Below are 16881 nucleotides of genomic sequence, written 5' to 3' on the forward strand. Positions count from 1 at the left end.
AATTCATCGCTGTAATGAAAAGAAAGAAAAAGGAATGGAAGAAAGAAAGAAAAAGAAAGGAAAAATTAAGAAAAACAAAAAGGAAAAGGAGAGACAGAAAGAAAACTCTCTATAAACATGAAATTACAGTCTTTTTCCCAACAGAATCAGTTGCTCTCGATACTCCCAATCGAGGGACTGAATGTACCAAGATCTCACTGCCCGTTTTTGTGGACGAGGGTTCATCTGGGTGGCAGAACTTGCTTTGAGCTTAGCTCGATCACAGTGAGGAAACGGAAAAACCGCTGTGTCAGTCCTGACTGGGACTCGAACCTGGACTGCCTGGATGAGAAGCTGATGGTCTAGACCACCGCACTATTAATCTAACTGTTAGTGAGCGACTGTTTCAGTGATTGGAACTTCGTGGAAATATGAATGAATGCTAACAAGTTCATGCTAATTTGAAGTCCACCGTATCTGCTTTCGTTGAATCTTCGATCCCACTACACACCACACATGGGAGAAAAGAGGCACTTATATTGTTGAAAATAACCTCAAGTTGCAGCACACGATGTGATCACTGCGACAGCTATAAGCTAAATTTATTACATAGGCTACGTGTATCCATATTTGGTTTGTTTGTGAAATGATAGACAAGTTAACTGCAGTAGAACTTTTGGTGCCGGTATGAGAATTAACAAATATATAGTTTACTGCCCCGTAATTTCATTTAATTCATTTGTGTTATATTTTCCTTCAGATCTAACCATGTTCAGTGGCTCGGTATGTGTGACCACATCGTGGTAGAGTTGTTCGGTTGAGCTCACCGAGTTCCGTCACTTGGCTTTTTTCCTCTCCCTAGAAGCCCTGCATTGTTCGGCTTGGGACATTTTGGGCATAATCAATTCCTTTTAAGCTCCTCTTTCTCATTCGATATGCGTTTCTTGTATTTTAGCTGTAAGTATTTCTACATTTTGATTTTATTCACTTATCCGTTTAGATCAGTCTTGCGATGGTGACTAATAATTGCGAGCGAGAGCTCTTTTATGCCCGCTGCGCGCGCGGAGCTCTTTTACCTGTAAACATTGCTAAAGGATGTACAGATCTTAGAACACAGCGCATCATGACGGAACGGAAGCGCTTAAAGCTTTCAAGGAAGAGTGGAAGATACAATATTTATGCTTCGAACATGGTGATGAAGTACAGTGTTTTTTGTGTAAAAAAATATCATTTGCAAAAAAAGCAACATAAAACGGCATTATGAGACGCAACATGAAATATATATATATATATATATATATATATATATATATATATATATATATATATAGACATTATTCAGGAGAAGAGAGAAATAAAGTCATTTCGGAATTGACATCGAAGGTAAATTAATTTACATTTGGGTCAGTAGATTGTATCTAGATTCCTTTTATTTCTTTATATTTTGTTGATGTTTTATTTGTTGCTTGTTTCTGGATATTTACTTTTATTAGACTACGTGTTTCTTTAATTTAGAAATAATATTTTATCTTTGATTGCACTTTAACTTATACTATTACTAAGCTCAAAATGCTAATTCACTTTTATTCCAATAACTATTTTTAGGATTTTGAGCAAATATGAATTAAACATTTTGAAAACTTTGATGCACGGAGCTTTTTTAGTAACGTCAATACAAAATATACTTAAAAATACAATTTCAAAACTATTAGACCTAATTGCACCAAATTTTGTACAGATATTATTATAGATCTGTTTATATAGTTTAAATTTCACAAATTTTGGCCGAAATTGTGGAAGTTTTAATTTTTTATTTTATTGGGTTATTTTACGACGCTGTATCAACATCTAGGTTATTCAGCGTCTGAATGAAATAAGGTGATAATGCCAGTGAAATGAGTCCGGGGTCCAGCACCGAAAGTTACCCAGCATTTGCTCGTATTGGGTTGAGGGAAAACCCCGGAAAAAACCTCAATTGCCCCGACCGGGATTCGAACCCGGGCCATTTGGTTTCGCGGCCAGACGCGCTGACCGTTACTCCACAGGTGTGGACTCAAAGTTTTAAAAGTCATACATATCCCCTTAAATGATTGACCCCAAAAATTACGATGGCTCTCAATATCTTAATTTAATCAATTTGTTTTTTTCGTGTTATGTGCATCTCACAAATCACTCTAAGAAAACTCGTTACATAATCACAACTGGAGAGTAAGGACTACATTTTCACAATTACACAATCAATATACTCTATTTCAATCAATATTGCCATTATTATTTTTTCAACAAATACTCAAAAGTACTTAGAGATCACACACGTCGAGCAGGTAGACCCTATTAGTTTCTCCTAACCGATGAAGTGAAGTATTTACATAATAAATAATTGCTTTTAACAATAAAATGGTTTACATACAATTAACTCTTCCTATTTCTCTTTTTGTTCCTAAAAAACCCTTCCCTTTGCGATTTGTTTATATATGTACATGTAGGCTATATTAAATAATTTAGTAATTAGCTCTTACATAGCCAGAAATTTAGTAACGCAAGTTATTGTAATAATTGCTGCCTTTATTCGCTGCATGTGCATGTACTGTACATCCCTGTGTCTACGTTACGACGCTATGTAGTGGATGCGTTATGTGCTCCTTATCAAGGTCGAGCTCTTCTACCATGATTGGGAGCTAATATCGTCTCATCCCTCGTCTAGTGTGTACTGAATAGACAGATCGAGTTTCAATCTGCTTCCTTCTCCTAATTATTTGTGACGTAATAAACTAACAAATACATAGCTATGTGCAACACAATTATTTGGTTAAGTAGCCTACCATGTCACACGTGGTACTCACTCTCTGTCTGTGCCGGAGCCACCATGGCAGCCCGTTTGTTCGTTCGCGTCCCTGAAACAAGAAAATTCATGCTCACACCAAAACCAGTAGCCTATCACGACGCAATCATCTTCACATGTGCTTTGAAAATGAACAGGGGCCAATTTTATAGCATGTTAGCGAAGATATTCAATCAACACCGATCAGCCGTGTGCGGTCTTCAGATAGTAATAATCAGGGAACGGATTTATATGGACTAAAAATATATGAAATATGTAAATATATATGTAGTTATTTTTACCAAAATATGGAATTAAATATGGATTTTTACCAAAATATGGAATTAAATATGGACTTAAAATTATAAAAAAATGACTATGTACGTTAAATATTGGTACATTTTAATCAAACTAAACAAAAAATATAATGGACGTACCTTATCTTCCAATGTAGTTTCAACAAAACACAATTTTTATTGTCTGTTACCATAACAATAGGTTACAAACATTTCTTTCAAGTGCTGAAAAGTGAATCTTCTTCTATTGTCTCTGAGGATAGATTTATACTGACTAAAAGAGCGTTCGACGTCACAAGAAGTAACTGGTACATAATTCAATTTCACAATGTCTGCTGGGGATAAGTCCAAGTTAATCTTCACTGTTGATTCACCACTCATCACAGCAACAACCTTTTGTAGTTCTTCATATCCAGGGTTTTTTGAAAGTACAGTGTCCACCTTAGCTCTTACTGCATCTGCAACTTTACCTCTACCACGATTCAGTTGTTCCACAGTACTATTTATAATTTCAAAACTTTCAGATAGTGAAAGGTGCCTATTTTGGAGACTTTTGAGCGTTTTTATGATGCATGAAAATGTATGCTGAATGTGAGCTAAGTCATTCTTCACACTTATGTCACAGGTAACTGTTTTCGCAGTATCAATTGAGACTGCATCTTCAGAGTCCAATGCAAGGAGAACATTGTTAATAGAGTCTATATGTTCGGCATAATATTCAACTGCTTCTAGCCATGTACCCCATCTAGTTAAAATTGGCTTTGGTGGCAATGGAATTTCAGGGTACATTTCTTTCAACACGTTAACTCTACTGGGAGCTTTGAGAAATACTTTTTTCACTGATGAAATCAACAAATCTACTTTAGGGAAATTGTCTCTGACCACTTCTGCCACACGATGAAATGCATGCGCCACACAAGTAAAATGAGTCAATTTAGGATATACAACAGATAATGCTTGTCCAGCTTTGACCATATAAGGGGCAGCATCGCTAATAAAGAATAACACATTATCGTACATAATACCCTTTGGCCACAGGATACCCATAGCTTCGTTGAACAGTTTAACTATAGTTTTGTTATTGCACTTTTCTAGAACATCACAATGTAAAAGAATTCGTTCAGAATATTGTTCACTTAACAAACCGATAACTACATTACCAACAAGTCTACCTTCTTTGTCGGGAGTCTCATCAATGGAAACCCAAATTGAACTATCTTTAATTTCATCTCTTATCTTCTGTATTGTCTCATCGTAGATGGATGGAGCATACGTCTTCCTAAGTGTTGACTCATCCGGGATTGTATGTTGAGTATATTTTTCAAGGAATTCCCTGAAGACCTTATTCTTTAGTTTGTAGAGAGGAATATCAGCAGAGATGAGAGAACGGCACAGGTCGATGTTAAACTCAGATCTTACATTCGATGTTGTTGGTTGTGTTAAAAACAATTGTCTCTGCTTGGAATTTAGTTGTTTGTTGGCCTGATGTTTACTAGTTGTAATGTGTTGTTGCACCAGGAACTTTTGTGTAGATGATACTGCACACTGACACAAATTACAAAATAATATTTTATTGTCAGTTGATAAACCATCTTCTTTAAATTCTGAAATGTAACTTGTTAGTTTTGATTTTAAATTGACTGAATGACGTACTTTTGGCATATTTACCGTCTTTATAGTATGATTTACAAAACTGAACCTATGTGTACTCTGACTGGCATTTAACTGTTGAGCTGCACAACTGAAGTCTGTTAAAAATTTTAAATTAAATTAATACAGTTTTGTAACTTACTTTCCCATTGTTGATAGGACTGCTAATTTTCAAATAACTCTGATGTTAAAGGGATTACTGAACATGTGTTTAAATCTCTATTGTTGAAATGTATTTTTAAAAGTTAATGGAATTTTGTTTTGTTTTATTGTTAAACCTAATATAATATGGACTGTTTTATATGAAATATGGAAAATATATGGAAATTAACGAAAATATGTACTAAACTCTAAAATATGGAAAAATATGGAAAATAAAAGTAGGATTTTTCAACCCTACACATTGTGAAACATAAAGATAATGCAAAATAAATTATATTAGCTTTATAAGTAAATATGTATTTACATATAAATCCTTTCCCTGGTAATAATGTTCTGAGGAACAAAACTAAGTCAGCTGAGCGTCAACGACGCCGTTAAATCATGTTTGACTTCGGAATATGATGGAAACTGTAAGACAATGTAAATTATATGTTACAACTTAAAAATGGACGATTATTTCGATCTGGAGTTTGCTGCATTTTCTTCAGCTATTATTCTAAATGAGACAGATATTTACTAGATTACTTATACACAAAAATCAGATGAATTTTCGTTCTCTGAATTCTAACAATAAATTTTCTTTTTATATAGGAATATGACTTCACGATTTCAGTAGATGTATTCTACTCCAACAAAGGGTGGGCCGACTCCTGGTGGTGTAAAGCCTAGAGCGATTCACACGATAACACTCTTGTCGGTATTTTTGAACGGCGGGCGGCCGGGTAACTCAGTTGGCTACGAACTGGAAGGTCCGGGGCTCGATCCCAGGTGGCGACAGGATTTTTCCTCGTTGCTAAACTTTCAGAACGGCCCCGAGGTTCACTCAGCCTCCTATAAAATTGAGTACCGGGTCTTTCCCGGGGGTAAAAGGCGGTCAGAGCGTGGTGCCGACCACACCACCTCATTCTAGTGCCGAGGTCATGGAAAGCATGGGGCTCTACCTCCATGCCCCCCAAGTGCCTTCATGGCATGTTACAGGCATACCTTTACCTGCCTGCGGCGAGACTAAAAGGCTGGATAAATGTTACAACCATGTGTTGATATTGATCTATGCGGAGACTATGAGGAAAGTGGGGAAGATTGTAGAATGCTGGATTTGTAGTGAAAGACCTGCCCTTGGGCACAGAAAACTCTGAACGAATGCTTTTATATTTTAAATGCCATTGTTATTGTTAGAAAGAAAAATCACACCATCTGCAATTAGGTCTACATTGTAAAATCTAAGTTACAATTATTATTTATTAAAAATTATTGTTAAAATAAAGCCCTAAAACTTGCAAATGTTCTACTTTTCATTTATGACTCGGAAGAGAAATGAATATAAAAGTAAAACAAATCAACTCTGGTCAGTTCATTATAAACAAAACAAAAATTGAAGAGTTTCTTTTACTTAAAAAAATTATATTAATATTTAATAGCAATAAATTTCTATAATATTTATCCATTATTTACAACAAATCAAAATTTCTCTTGCAGTTTTTAGGTTAGTTTGTTACCAAATAGAGCGAATTTAAATAACTCAATTACGCGTTATCTTGTGTATCTGTGCTCTGGATCTCCGATCATGCGCAGTGTCTTGTATCTGGGGCTTAGAATATTCCAACGGCCAAAGAAGATTATACATCTTATATAATCGGACGGTACCGTTTCGGCGCTGATCTGTCAGCGTGTGGTGAACTTGTCTTACTTCCAGTTTTGGTGTTTCCCGTCGACTGTAGTGGGGTAGGATGTTTTGATGTCGATGATATGGTACCGCGTAATTGTGTAAGGTGTTCAGTATTACCTTTTATAATAATTTTAACACTTTTACTTTTTTAAGTTTTAATAAAGTATTATATTTTAAAGCGTTTGGTTCGATGGAAAAACTCTTTTCAACACTACAATATTTTCTCTACGCATCTTGTATAATAAAATATGGATATATGAACCTCCTCCTCGGTTGAGAATCTTCATTTCCATGAAATACGACACCACGCGCGGCGATAAAAATGTATGCATTCTGAGTCGCTGTGATGATAATGAAAACAGAGATCAACGAATATCCATATAAGCAAGACACTAACCCAAGAAACCATCAACAAAAATGATAGACACAAATGAATTGAGATTGTTCGACCACATAAGAATGGTGGAGTGAAAGGAAACCAAAACAAATCTGGAAGGCTGAGTGGAAGGGAACAGAAAAAGACGACCGAGAATAGAATGGGAAGAGTACGTAGAAAAATAGTGAACAATAGAGGAAACAAAAAGATTAGGATCTAAAACAAGACAGAAAATAGCTGTGGGAACTCAATGCTTGGAAGGGAAAAGGGGAAGAAGATGAAGGAATAGAAGGTTCGCAGAGATCCGTCTGGTGATGGGAGAAACCATTTCACACTCACGTTGTCTCGGCTAGAAGTGTAATTATTTAGACAGAAATTGCCATTTTCCAGCAGCTAATTCCTATGATTATTCTGCAATCTGTTGTTGACATCACAATGCGATTCGGAGGACACGGCGAGATCGCACCTCCCATGTGACGAGGTGACGAATGAAGCTGGGCACAGCCATGGTGATGAGCATTCTTAGCAGTAGTCTGCAGCCCTGAAGCTGCGAACAAAACGGGTCATTTCCAAAATAGTATTTTTCAGAAAACAGAAAAAACTGTATCGAGCCTTCACTTTATCCCAAAGTGAACGACAATTTTGTGTGTCGTGCATGTTACGTCCGTTGTTCTAATGGTGTCAGTAATAATGATTTTAGTTATTTTCTGTCCGTTTTATAGACAAAAAGTCTTTTGGAAATGTCCGGTTTTGTTTCAAAATTTTCACTTTTGTTCCAAAAAAAATGTATTTGATATTTATAACAGTAAAACATACACGCCACTTACATCAACTGTATCATGGAGTAATATTACACGTTAATTACTAAGCATCGGCCAGGCAATCTTCCAGCAATAAGGGTCCAGAGCACATAGGCTTACATTACCATACATACATGAGTGTTCTGCCCATGGACAGGTCTTTCACTGCAAGCCCAGCATTCTTCAATCTTTCCTATTTTCTGCTTCCTCTTAGTCTCCACATATCTAAAAGTCGTCTATCATCCGATATCTTCTTCTGCCCCGAACTCTTCTCCCGTTCACCATTCCTTCCAGTGCATCCTTTAGTAGGCAGTTTCTTCTCAGCTAGTGACCCAACCAATTCCTTTTTCTCTTCCTGATCAGTTTCAACATCATTCTTTCTTCATCCACTTTTTCCAACACAGCTTCATTTCTTATTCTGTCTGTCCACTTCACACGCTCCATTCTTTTCCATATCTACATTTCAAATGCTTCTATTCGTTTCTCTTCATTTTGTCGTACCGTCCATGTTTCTGCTCCACACAATACTACACTCCAGTAGTCTCTTCAAGAGCAAGATGTCAATGATATGTTAAATTTCTAGCTCTGGTCAGCTGGGTCTAAGGCCTTGTCGCTCGTTCTTAGGGGAATATGACCGCATGGTCAGTATACCTACGCACAGTGCAAGTCGACAACATCGTATGAATGCGATGAAGGTTAACAGTAATCTATAATGCGCTGTGAAGTCGTGACTTCTGCCAGCAAATTGAAGAATTACTATTATTGAGCGTCTAGCGCTGATTACGAAGTCTGTAGCTATGTGGTACAGTACACCCGCTGTACATGCGCAATTCTTGTACTGCATACTAACATCACACTTTTCTGATGGTCTGTTGTAAACTAGAATGCCAGCGCCTACTTCACTTTAACAGCTTCCACTTCGCTCGACGTAGAGTCTTCAATATTAGGGCACATGTGTAGTGATCTGACTCAAGAACGCGTTTCATCTGTAACTCCACAAGGGATTCTGAAAGAAGCAATGCTAAGAATAATTTTTGTGGGAACTTAACTCTAACGTCCTCGATCGACATTGCACCCGGAAATTTGAAGACAGGAATGGTGACCATTACATCAATTATGATAATGAGTGAAGTGGACACAATAATGGTGACCATTACCTCAATTATGATAATGAGTGAAGTGGACATAATAATGGTGACCATTACCTCAATTATGATGAGTGAAGTGGACACAATAATGGTGACCATTACCTCAATTATGATGAGTGAAGTGGACACAATAATGGTGACCATTACCTCAATTATGATGAGTGAAGTGGACACAATAATGGTGACCATTACCTCAATTATGATAATGAGTGAAGTGGACATAATAATGGTGACCATTACCTCAATTATGATGAGTGAAGTGGACATAATAATGGTGACCATTACCTCAATTATGATGAGTGAAGTGGACATAATAATGGTGACCATTACCTCAATTATGATAATGAGTGAAGTGGACATAATAATGGTGAACATTACCTCAATTATGATGAGTGAAGTGGACATAATAATGGTGACCATTACCTCAATTATGATGAGTGAAGTGGACACAATAATGGTGACCATTACCTCAATTATGATGAGTGAAGTGGACACAATAATGGTGACCATTACCTCAATTATGATGAGTGAAGTGGACATAATAATGGTGACCATTACCTCAATTATGATAATGGGTGAAGTGGACATAATAATGGTGACCATTACCTCAATTATGATAATGAGTGAAGTGGACATAATAATGGTGACCATTACCTCAATTATGATGAGTGAAGTGGACATAATAATGGTGACCATTACCTCAATTATGATAATGGGTGAAGTGGACACAATAATGGTGACCATTACATCAATTATGATAATGGGTGAAGTGAGCACAATAATGGTGACCATTACCTCAATTATGATGAGTGAAGTGGACATAATAATGGTGACCATTACCTCAATTATGATGAGTGAAGTGGACATAATAATGGTGACCATTACCTCAATTATGATGAGTGAAGTGGACATACTAATGGTGACCATTACCTCAATTATGATAATGGGTGAAGTGGACACAATAATGGTGACCATTACATCAATTATGATAATGGGTGAAGTGAGCACAATAATGGTGACCATTACCTCAATTATGATGAGTGAAGTGGACATAATAATGGTGACCATTACCTCAATTATGATGAGTGAAGTGGACATAATAATGGTGACCATTACCTCAATTATGATGAGTGAAGTGGACATAATAATGGTGACCATTACTTCAATTATGATGAGTGAAGTGGACATAATAATGGTGACCATTACCTCAATTATGATAATGGGTGAAGTGGACACAATAATGGTGACCATTACATCAATTATGATAATGGGTGAAGTGAGCACAATAATGGTGACCATTACCTCAATTATGATGAGTGAAGTGGACATAATAATGGTGACCATTACCTCAATTATGATGAGTGAAGTGGACATAATAATGGTGACCATTACCTCAATTATGATGAGTGAAGTGGACATAATAATGGTGACCATTACCTCAATTATGATGAGTGAAGTGGACACAATAATGGTGACCATTACCTCAATTATGATGAGTGAAGTGGACATAATAATGGTGACCATTACCTCAATTATGATGAGTGAAGTGGACACAATAATGGTGACCATTACCTCAATTATGATAATGGATGAAGTGGACACAATAATGGTGACCATTACCTCAATTATGATATTGGGTGAAGTGGACATAATAATGGTGACCATTACATCAATTATGATAATGGGTGAAGTGGACACAATAATGGTGACCATTACCTCAATTATGATGAGTGAAGTGGACATAATAATGGTGACCATTACCTCAATTATGATAATGAGTGAAGTGGACACAATAATGGTAACCATTACCTCGATTATGATAATGAGTGAAGTGGACACAATAATGGTGACCATTACCTCAATTATGATAATGGGTGAAGTGGACACAATAATGGTGACCATTACCTCAATTATGAGTGAAGTGGACACAATAATGGTGACCATTACATCAATTATGATAATGAGTGAAGTGGACACAATAATGGTGACCATTACCTCAATTATAATGAGTGAAGTGGACACAATGATGGTGACCATTACCTCAATTATGATGAGTGAAGTGGACATAATAATGGTGACCATTACCTCAATTATGATGAGTAAAGTGGACATAATAATGGTGACCATTACCTCAATTATGATAATGGGTGAAGTGGACACAATAATGGTGACCATTACCTCAATTATGAGTGAAGTGGACACAATAATGGTGACCATTACATCAATTATGATAATGAGTGAAGTGGACACAATAATGGTGACCATTACCTCAATTATAATGAGTGAAGTGGACACAATAATGGTGACCATTACCTCAATTATGATGAGTGAAGTGGACATAATAATGGTGACCATTACCTCAATTATGATGAGTAAAGTGGACATAATAATGGTGACCATTACCTCAATTATGATAATGAGTGAAGTGGACATAATAATGGTGATCATTACCTCAATTATGAGTGAAGTGGACACAATAATGGTGACCATTACATCAATTATGATGAGTGAAGTGGACACAATGATGGTGACCATTACCTCAATTATGATGAGTGAAGTGGACACAATGATGGTGACCATTACATCAATTATGAGTGAAGTTGGCACGATTCTAATAGTGACAATAACATTATCAAAGATGAGTTAATTGGCACAAGATTAACCCACTAATATAATTCATATTTAGTCCTAAGGACAGTTATAGTAGGGTATTTCCTATCCTTCCGTCCACATGATGAGAGTACTGATGGGGAACGAAAGCTTGCTTCCCGAACATCCGCAGCACTGGTGAACCGCGCATGCGCAACTTGCATTTCTATAAGCCTTCTGCTGCCTTTCCCCTTTCCTCGGATTAATCCGTGATTTACTTCGGCAGAGTTTTGTCGCATCCCTATATGAACGTAGCTGTGCCATTTGTTTAAGTTATTTCATTTAATATGTTGTTATTGACTCATGTCGTCTGATTCTTCCATTTTCATTATCCTAAATATAAGAAGCAAATTTGTGCTAAACTTTAATTCGTTTTAAACCAACTACGTGCTGAATTTGCATTACAAAGTTTTGCTACTCTTGGCGCGATGGAAATTTCTCACCTACGCCACTGTTTCTGTTTGTGTCAAGGTATTGCTGTATGTTGCTTCAGGACTATGAAATAAGATGATTTTACATAGACGAACTTGGAAGGAATGAACCTATCTCTGGATGTCGGACAAGGTGAGCGCCGAAGCTTGGAGATTTCTGATCTAGATCTCTTCGGCTGGGGGTCAGCTGGCCCACTTCCCGCCTCTCGCATGTGCGATATCCTCTTTCAAGTGGGACAATTTGTCAGCGACCGTGCGAGAACAAGGCCGCCAACCGCCTGCAGCAGGGCTGTCCACGCCAGTTCCTGTAGCGCTCTTCTTCCAAGTCTTCCTCCTCCTGATCCTTCTTACAAGAAATTGTTAATGAGCTTATGTGGAAACATCCCCTCGAACTGCGCACGCACATCTTCGCTGCAGAGAGTACAAACGTTCGTTACAAAACTGATACGCAGACTATTCAACCTATTTATCTCTCCCTTAATCGTTAATAGATTATGTCCTCGCTTTCGTATGTCAAAAACTTCCCACATTTTAATATCACGAGTCGCGGTTGCTCAATACATAAACAAAGACATCAAACAACAAGACTCAATGTATAGCATAACTAGTCAGACCCCTAACACCCCTGAAAGTGGCACGTGATAACGCGACAGTTCCAAGAACAGGTGCAAGAGTGAAAGTTGATTAAACGCACGGCGTATGACTTCCAAGCAGTCCACGGTCTGTTGCACAACGACGCCGATCTGAACTGATAGGTCTATTACAAACTGGCAAGAAAAGCAACTAGGTAGCAAATGTTCATTTTCAAAGAGATCTGGAATAATAATAATAATAATAAGTTTCATAATTCTGCTTGATCAGTGCCTTGGCCACCAATACTCGTGTTTTATTTTGACACAGACGCATGCGGAGCACTGGCTTAGCGACTGTGAAGCAATTCCAACTATGGACAGCTCCACAAAGATGTCCATGCTTAGACACTAATAATATCTCTTTGGGTCTGAGTAGATGTAGCCCTAAACATGACAAGATGTGAGATGGTGAAGCTTGCATTTTGTGCTTATTGGGAAGATCTGCTGTGATGCAACTATCTTCATATGTTTTGTATGTCCACTTTTCAATCTTGTTATTGCTGTTTTGTGTGTTTCGTTTGGGTTGGCAGTTGATGCCTGTTCCTGGATGTTGTTCTTTGTACCATTCATGTTGCGGCGGCTGTTTCCAAATTTCGTTTGCTTCTTTTTTACATTTGGAGAATACTTTAATGTAGGTGAGTGTGCTTTTGATTGGTTTCCTTAGTTCACAGCTTTCTTTAGTTAAGGTGTTAGCCTTTTCTTTTCAAAATATTCCAACATGTGACGGGATCCAATGTAGATGTATTTCTGCTGACCTGTAGATGTTAACTACATTTGTAGATAAGGTGTCATATAGTTCATGATAATTCTGAAGATGTTGAATTGAGCTTCTGCTATCGGTTAATATCCATATTTCCTTTACGTGTGGGCTGTTTTGATAACGTATGGAGGGCTTCTTTTATAGTAGGCCTAATAAGTTCCGTTGTGTAATTTGACGCATAATCTTGACATCTAGCTTTAATTTATTCTATTTTGTTGCCAAATATAATGATTGGTCCACTACCTGCTTTTCCATTTTCCAGTCTACTTCCATCTGTGAAAATTTTTACCGCTTGATGTGGTATAGAACTTATGATTTTTAAAGCACACCTATTGGAACAACATAATCTCATGGACTTGGTCTGAGAACCTTGGGATATAGAAGAAGAAGAACAACAACAAAATTAAATTTCTTATGAACTACTGTAACCTTAAAACGCACGAAATTAGACTTTTTAAAAAGCGAAAAGAAATGTAAGTGCATAACAAAGCTCCTGTTATGACGTGAGTTCCGACCAGCAGGCTAATGGTTTGCGTTACTGCAGAAGAGAAGAATCGTAAGCAATAATGTTCTTCGCACATCACGAAACGATTTTAATATTGTGCACTATAAAATTACGTTCATGGTGTTAGGGAAGTTTCTTTGATGTTTACTGATGAAAATAATGCAAACATTATCTTTCCCTTGCACTTCATTTTAACTACGACAAGAAACCAATACTAAGAAAGTGACAAGGTTCATCGAATCCTTATAACTGCATGCAAGCCTTCTCGTTATGATCGCTTCCTCATGAGGCCTAGTGTCAATGGACAGTCGAAACGATTCGCAACGAGTTGTTAGAAATTGTGATGAATATGTCATTACAGAGAATTTGATTCATTTGTAAATTATTACCACAGTTAAGAATTAGATTATGTTAAGTTTATAGTCCCAGCATTATCTATCATCTCCATTTGTGTGCGAATAATAATATTTTGCTAAATTAAAATTATGTTCCATATTTCATTTAGCTTTAATACATTAAAGAATGTTTCACCTGAATCTTTTGCAAATCCATCTGGCATCGAAATGACAGATCTATAACTGTTTTATGTCCCCCTTGCATAAGGATATAATTCACCGAAATGAAGAAGCATCAAAATACATTATTCAAGTATTAATTAATACGTCATAGTTATTGTTGGAATTGCCTATATAGAGAGACGACATCCCGGATGACTGGGTGGAAATGCTGCGATGCACGTATATAACAAAAAGCAAACGAGGAGGTCCGCCAACACAACACGCAGAGGCCGCGGCCGTGAGTGAACGAATGCAGCACCCCAATAATGCGATACGCCTGCTCGCCAGCAAATGAACGTAGAAGGAAAATAGCTTTGCATTATTAGCCTATCACAAGTGTCAAAGAAGCTTTGCTAGCTCTATTAACCCAATCGGTAAAACAGCGGGATCCCCTCACCCTCGGTCAATATGAACGCAACAGAAGATGAGAGCTTCAAATCTCAAACCCCGGACAACCACATACAACAATTTTCGGTAGAAATACGTCGCGCTTACAATCCCTAGGTTGTTCTGCGAAACTGACACCGGTCCGGTATCGTACATTTTCAGAAGCTCCGGGCGAAATCTACCGAAATCTGATCTACGTTGAATTTCGTCGGTGAATAACTTACGAAGCTGAATGTGTTGCAAAGTACCACCACAAATATAATACCTACCACCTCACAAGAACCAATGTAAATCCCAGAAATCGTGTCCCACCTGGAATTGACAGGACACGCTACTTTACCAAAAATTCACCGAGCTTCTCTGAAAGCGAAGTGTCTGCCTCACCGCTGGGAACTGCAAGCCGTACAGATGAGAACGTAACTAGGCCTACATGTTTGCGTGTTAGAACATTTACGTTCCTGTTGTAAACAATGAACAACAACGTGCACTTTGACGCACGCCATGCCTGATAGTATCTCAGGAGTCACCTTTCGTAATGAGACATTGCACAGTAACTCACGTTACATTCAGACACATTTATGAACTTATTAGATATACTAAAACAAAAATAATCAAGGAAGTTCGTGCGGCTTATTTATTGCATTTAAGCAGTAATCGGACCTTCAACCTGGACTTCATACATTGTTCGAGCCGAGACTGCAGCTTTGTAACCTTGTTTCTAGTGTTGCTTTACAAGAACTTTATCACCTCCATTTTATATTCTTTGTATTAACAATTGACGACTGTCACGCGCTCACAGTAGTAACCACAATGTATAACTAAATAAAATCATTCAAATCTTAAAAACAACATCAGACTTAAAAGATTTCATGGAACGACCCTCACGTTTAATTCCTCCTCAACATAGATACAGTATGTAATATTTGAACAAAAAGGCAAATCACATAATTATATCGCCATCGTATGAATCAAAGCTTTTGGCTCGGAGCATGCGCAGTGTGGCATTCTTTGTCTCTGAACAATCACGTCCCCTATAATAGTGTTCGACGACTGGTTCCAAGATTCAGGACGGTCTGACTGCCATTTTAGCTGCAATATCAAATTAACCAACATGCTTTGAACTCGCTATTTAACTTTTCGTATTTAACTCGATTACTTCTTATTGAACACAGATCTAATATTATTGCCAGGGATTCGTAAGATATCTTAGATCAGGTTCATTATTTTTCTGGACCCAGACACGCGATGCTGTGTTTAAGGATGGTTGAAATTTTGAAATCAGGCATAGAACCTAACTGCTGATCATTAGTCCAGACGAAACGGGGAAGATCTCGGTACTTGAAATACGCTGGTTGTACTTGGGATAGCAATCGCCACGTTTTTGTAGGTGGACTTAGTTTAACAACACTCTTCCACTGCATGAAATTATCGTCATTTCTGCTTAAAATATCATTCACCAATTATTGCGCTCAGACGTGAAGACTAGATGCACTTCAGCTTTATGAACAAATACATGTAGGGTCATTCCACAATAACATCGTGAGTTACAATATTCCATCAATAAATCACAAACAATTAACTATGTCGTGTCGTTAGGGAGCGTGCAGCACGAAGATGACTCCACTAATGGCGAAGGAAACAAAGATTTGCACCTAAAGGACGGAACATTGAGAGTTTTTAAAGAAACTCCACAAAAAGCACTCGTAGGTTGTCAGAAGGGCTTTGTGCTTCAAAAGATACATCTTCACATCAATATTGTCTAAAGTTCTAGCCTGACGGTCACCTGTCTCATTTTGATCACACTATCCCAATTAAGTACTTAGAATTTTGCAGCAAGAAAAGCCGAAATTTGGACGTGTTATAGTATTGCAGAAATAATAATCGCTACGTAGGCCTACACAACGACAAATAACGTGGTAAATATGCAAAAGAAAAAGATAAACTAAACAGGTCTCCAATCAACATTTCTCTATCACAACTCACGCTTACATAACGACGAGGACTGTTAAGTAGGCTACATATTGATACACCACATAAAAGCTTCCCAGTAAGAACTGCGTGA

The 16881-nt window shown here is 37.4% G+C and overlaps 1 protein-coding gene across 4 annotated transcripts in view; it reads right to left on the reverse strand.

The window, feature by feature from the left end:
- The window catches only part of LOC138713035 (b(0,+)-type amino acid transporter 1-like), a 48359-nt gene that overhangs the window by 22964 nt on the left and 8514 nt on the right, over positions 1-16881 (reverse strand). For 3 of the 4 annotated variants that reach the window (XM_069844727.1, XM_069844725.1, XM_069844726.1), the window contains exon 2: positions 2823-2873. The exons of the other annotated variant lie outside the window; for it this stretch is intronic. In XM_069844727.1, the coding sequence (XP_069700828.1) occupies positions 2823-2847 (25 nt within the window). In that variant the 5' untranslated portion in view covers positions 2848-2873. The remainder of the gene's footprint in view (positions 1-2822; positions 2874-16881) is intronic. 4 annotated transcript variants of the gene reach the window in all.

Source organism: Periplaneta americana, chromosome 14 (assembly GCF_040183065.1).
Source record: "Periplaneta americana isolate PAMFEO1 chromosome 14, P.americana_PAMFEO1_priV1, whole genome shotgun sequence".
Taxonomy (NCBI): Eukaryota; Metazoa; Arthropoda; class Insecta; order Blattodea; family Blattidae; genus Periplaneta; species Periplaneta americana.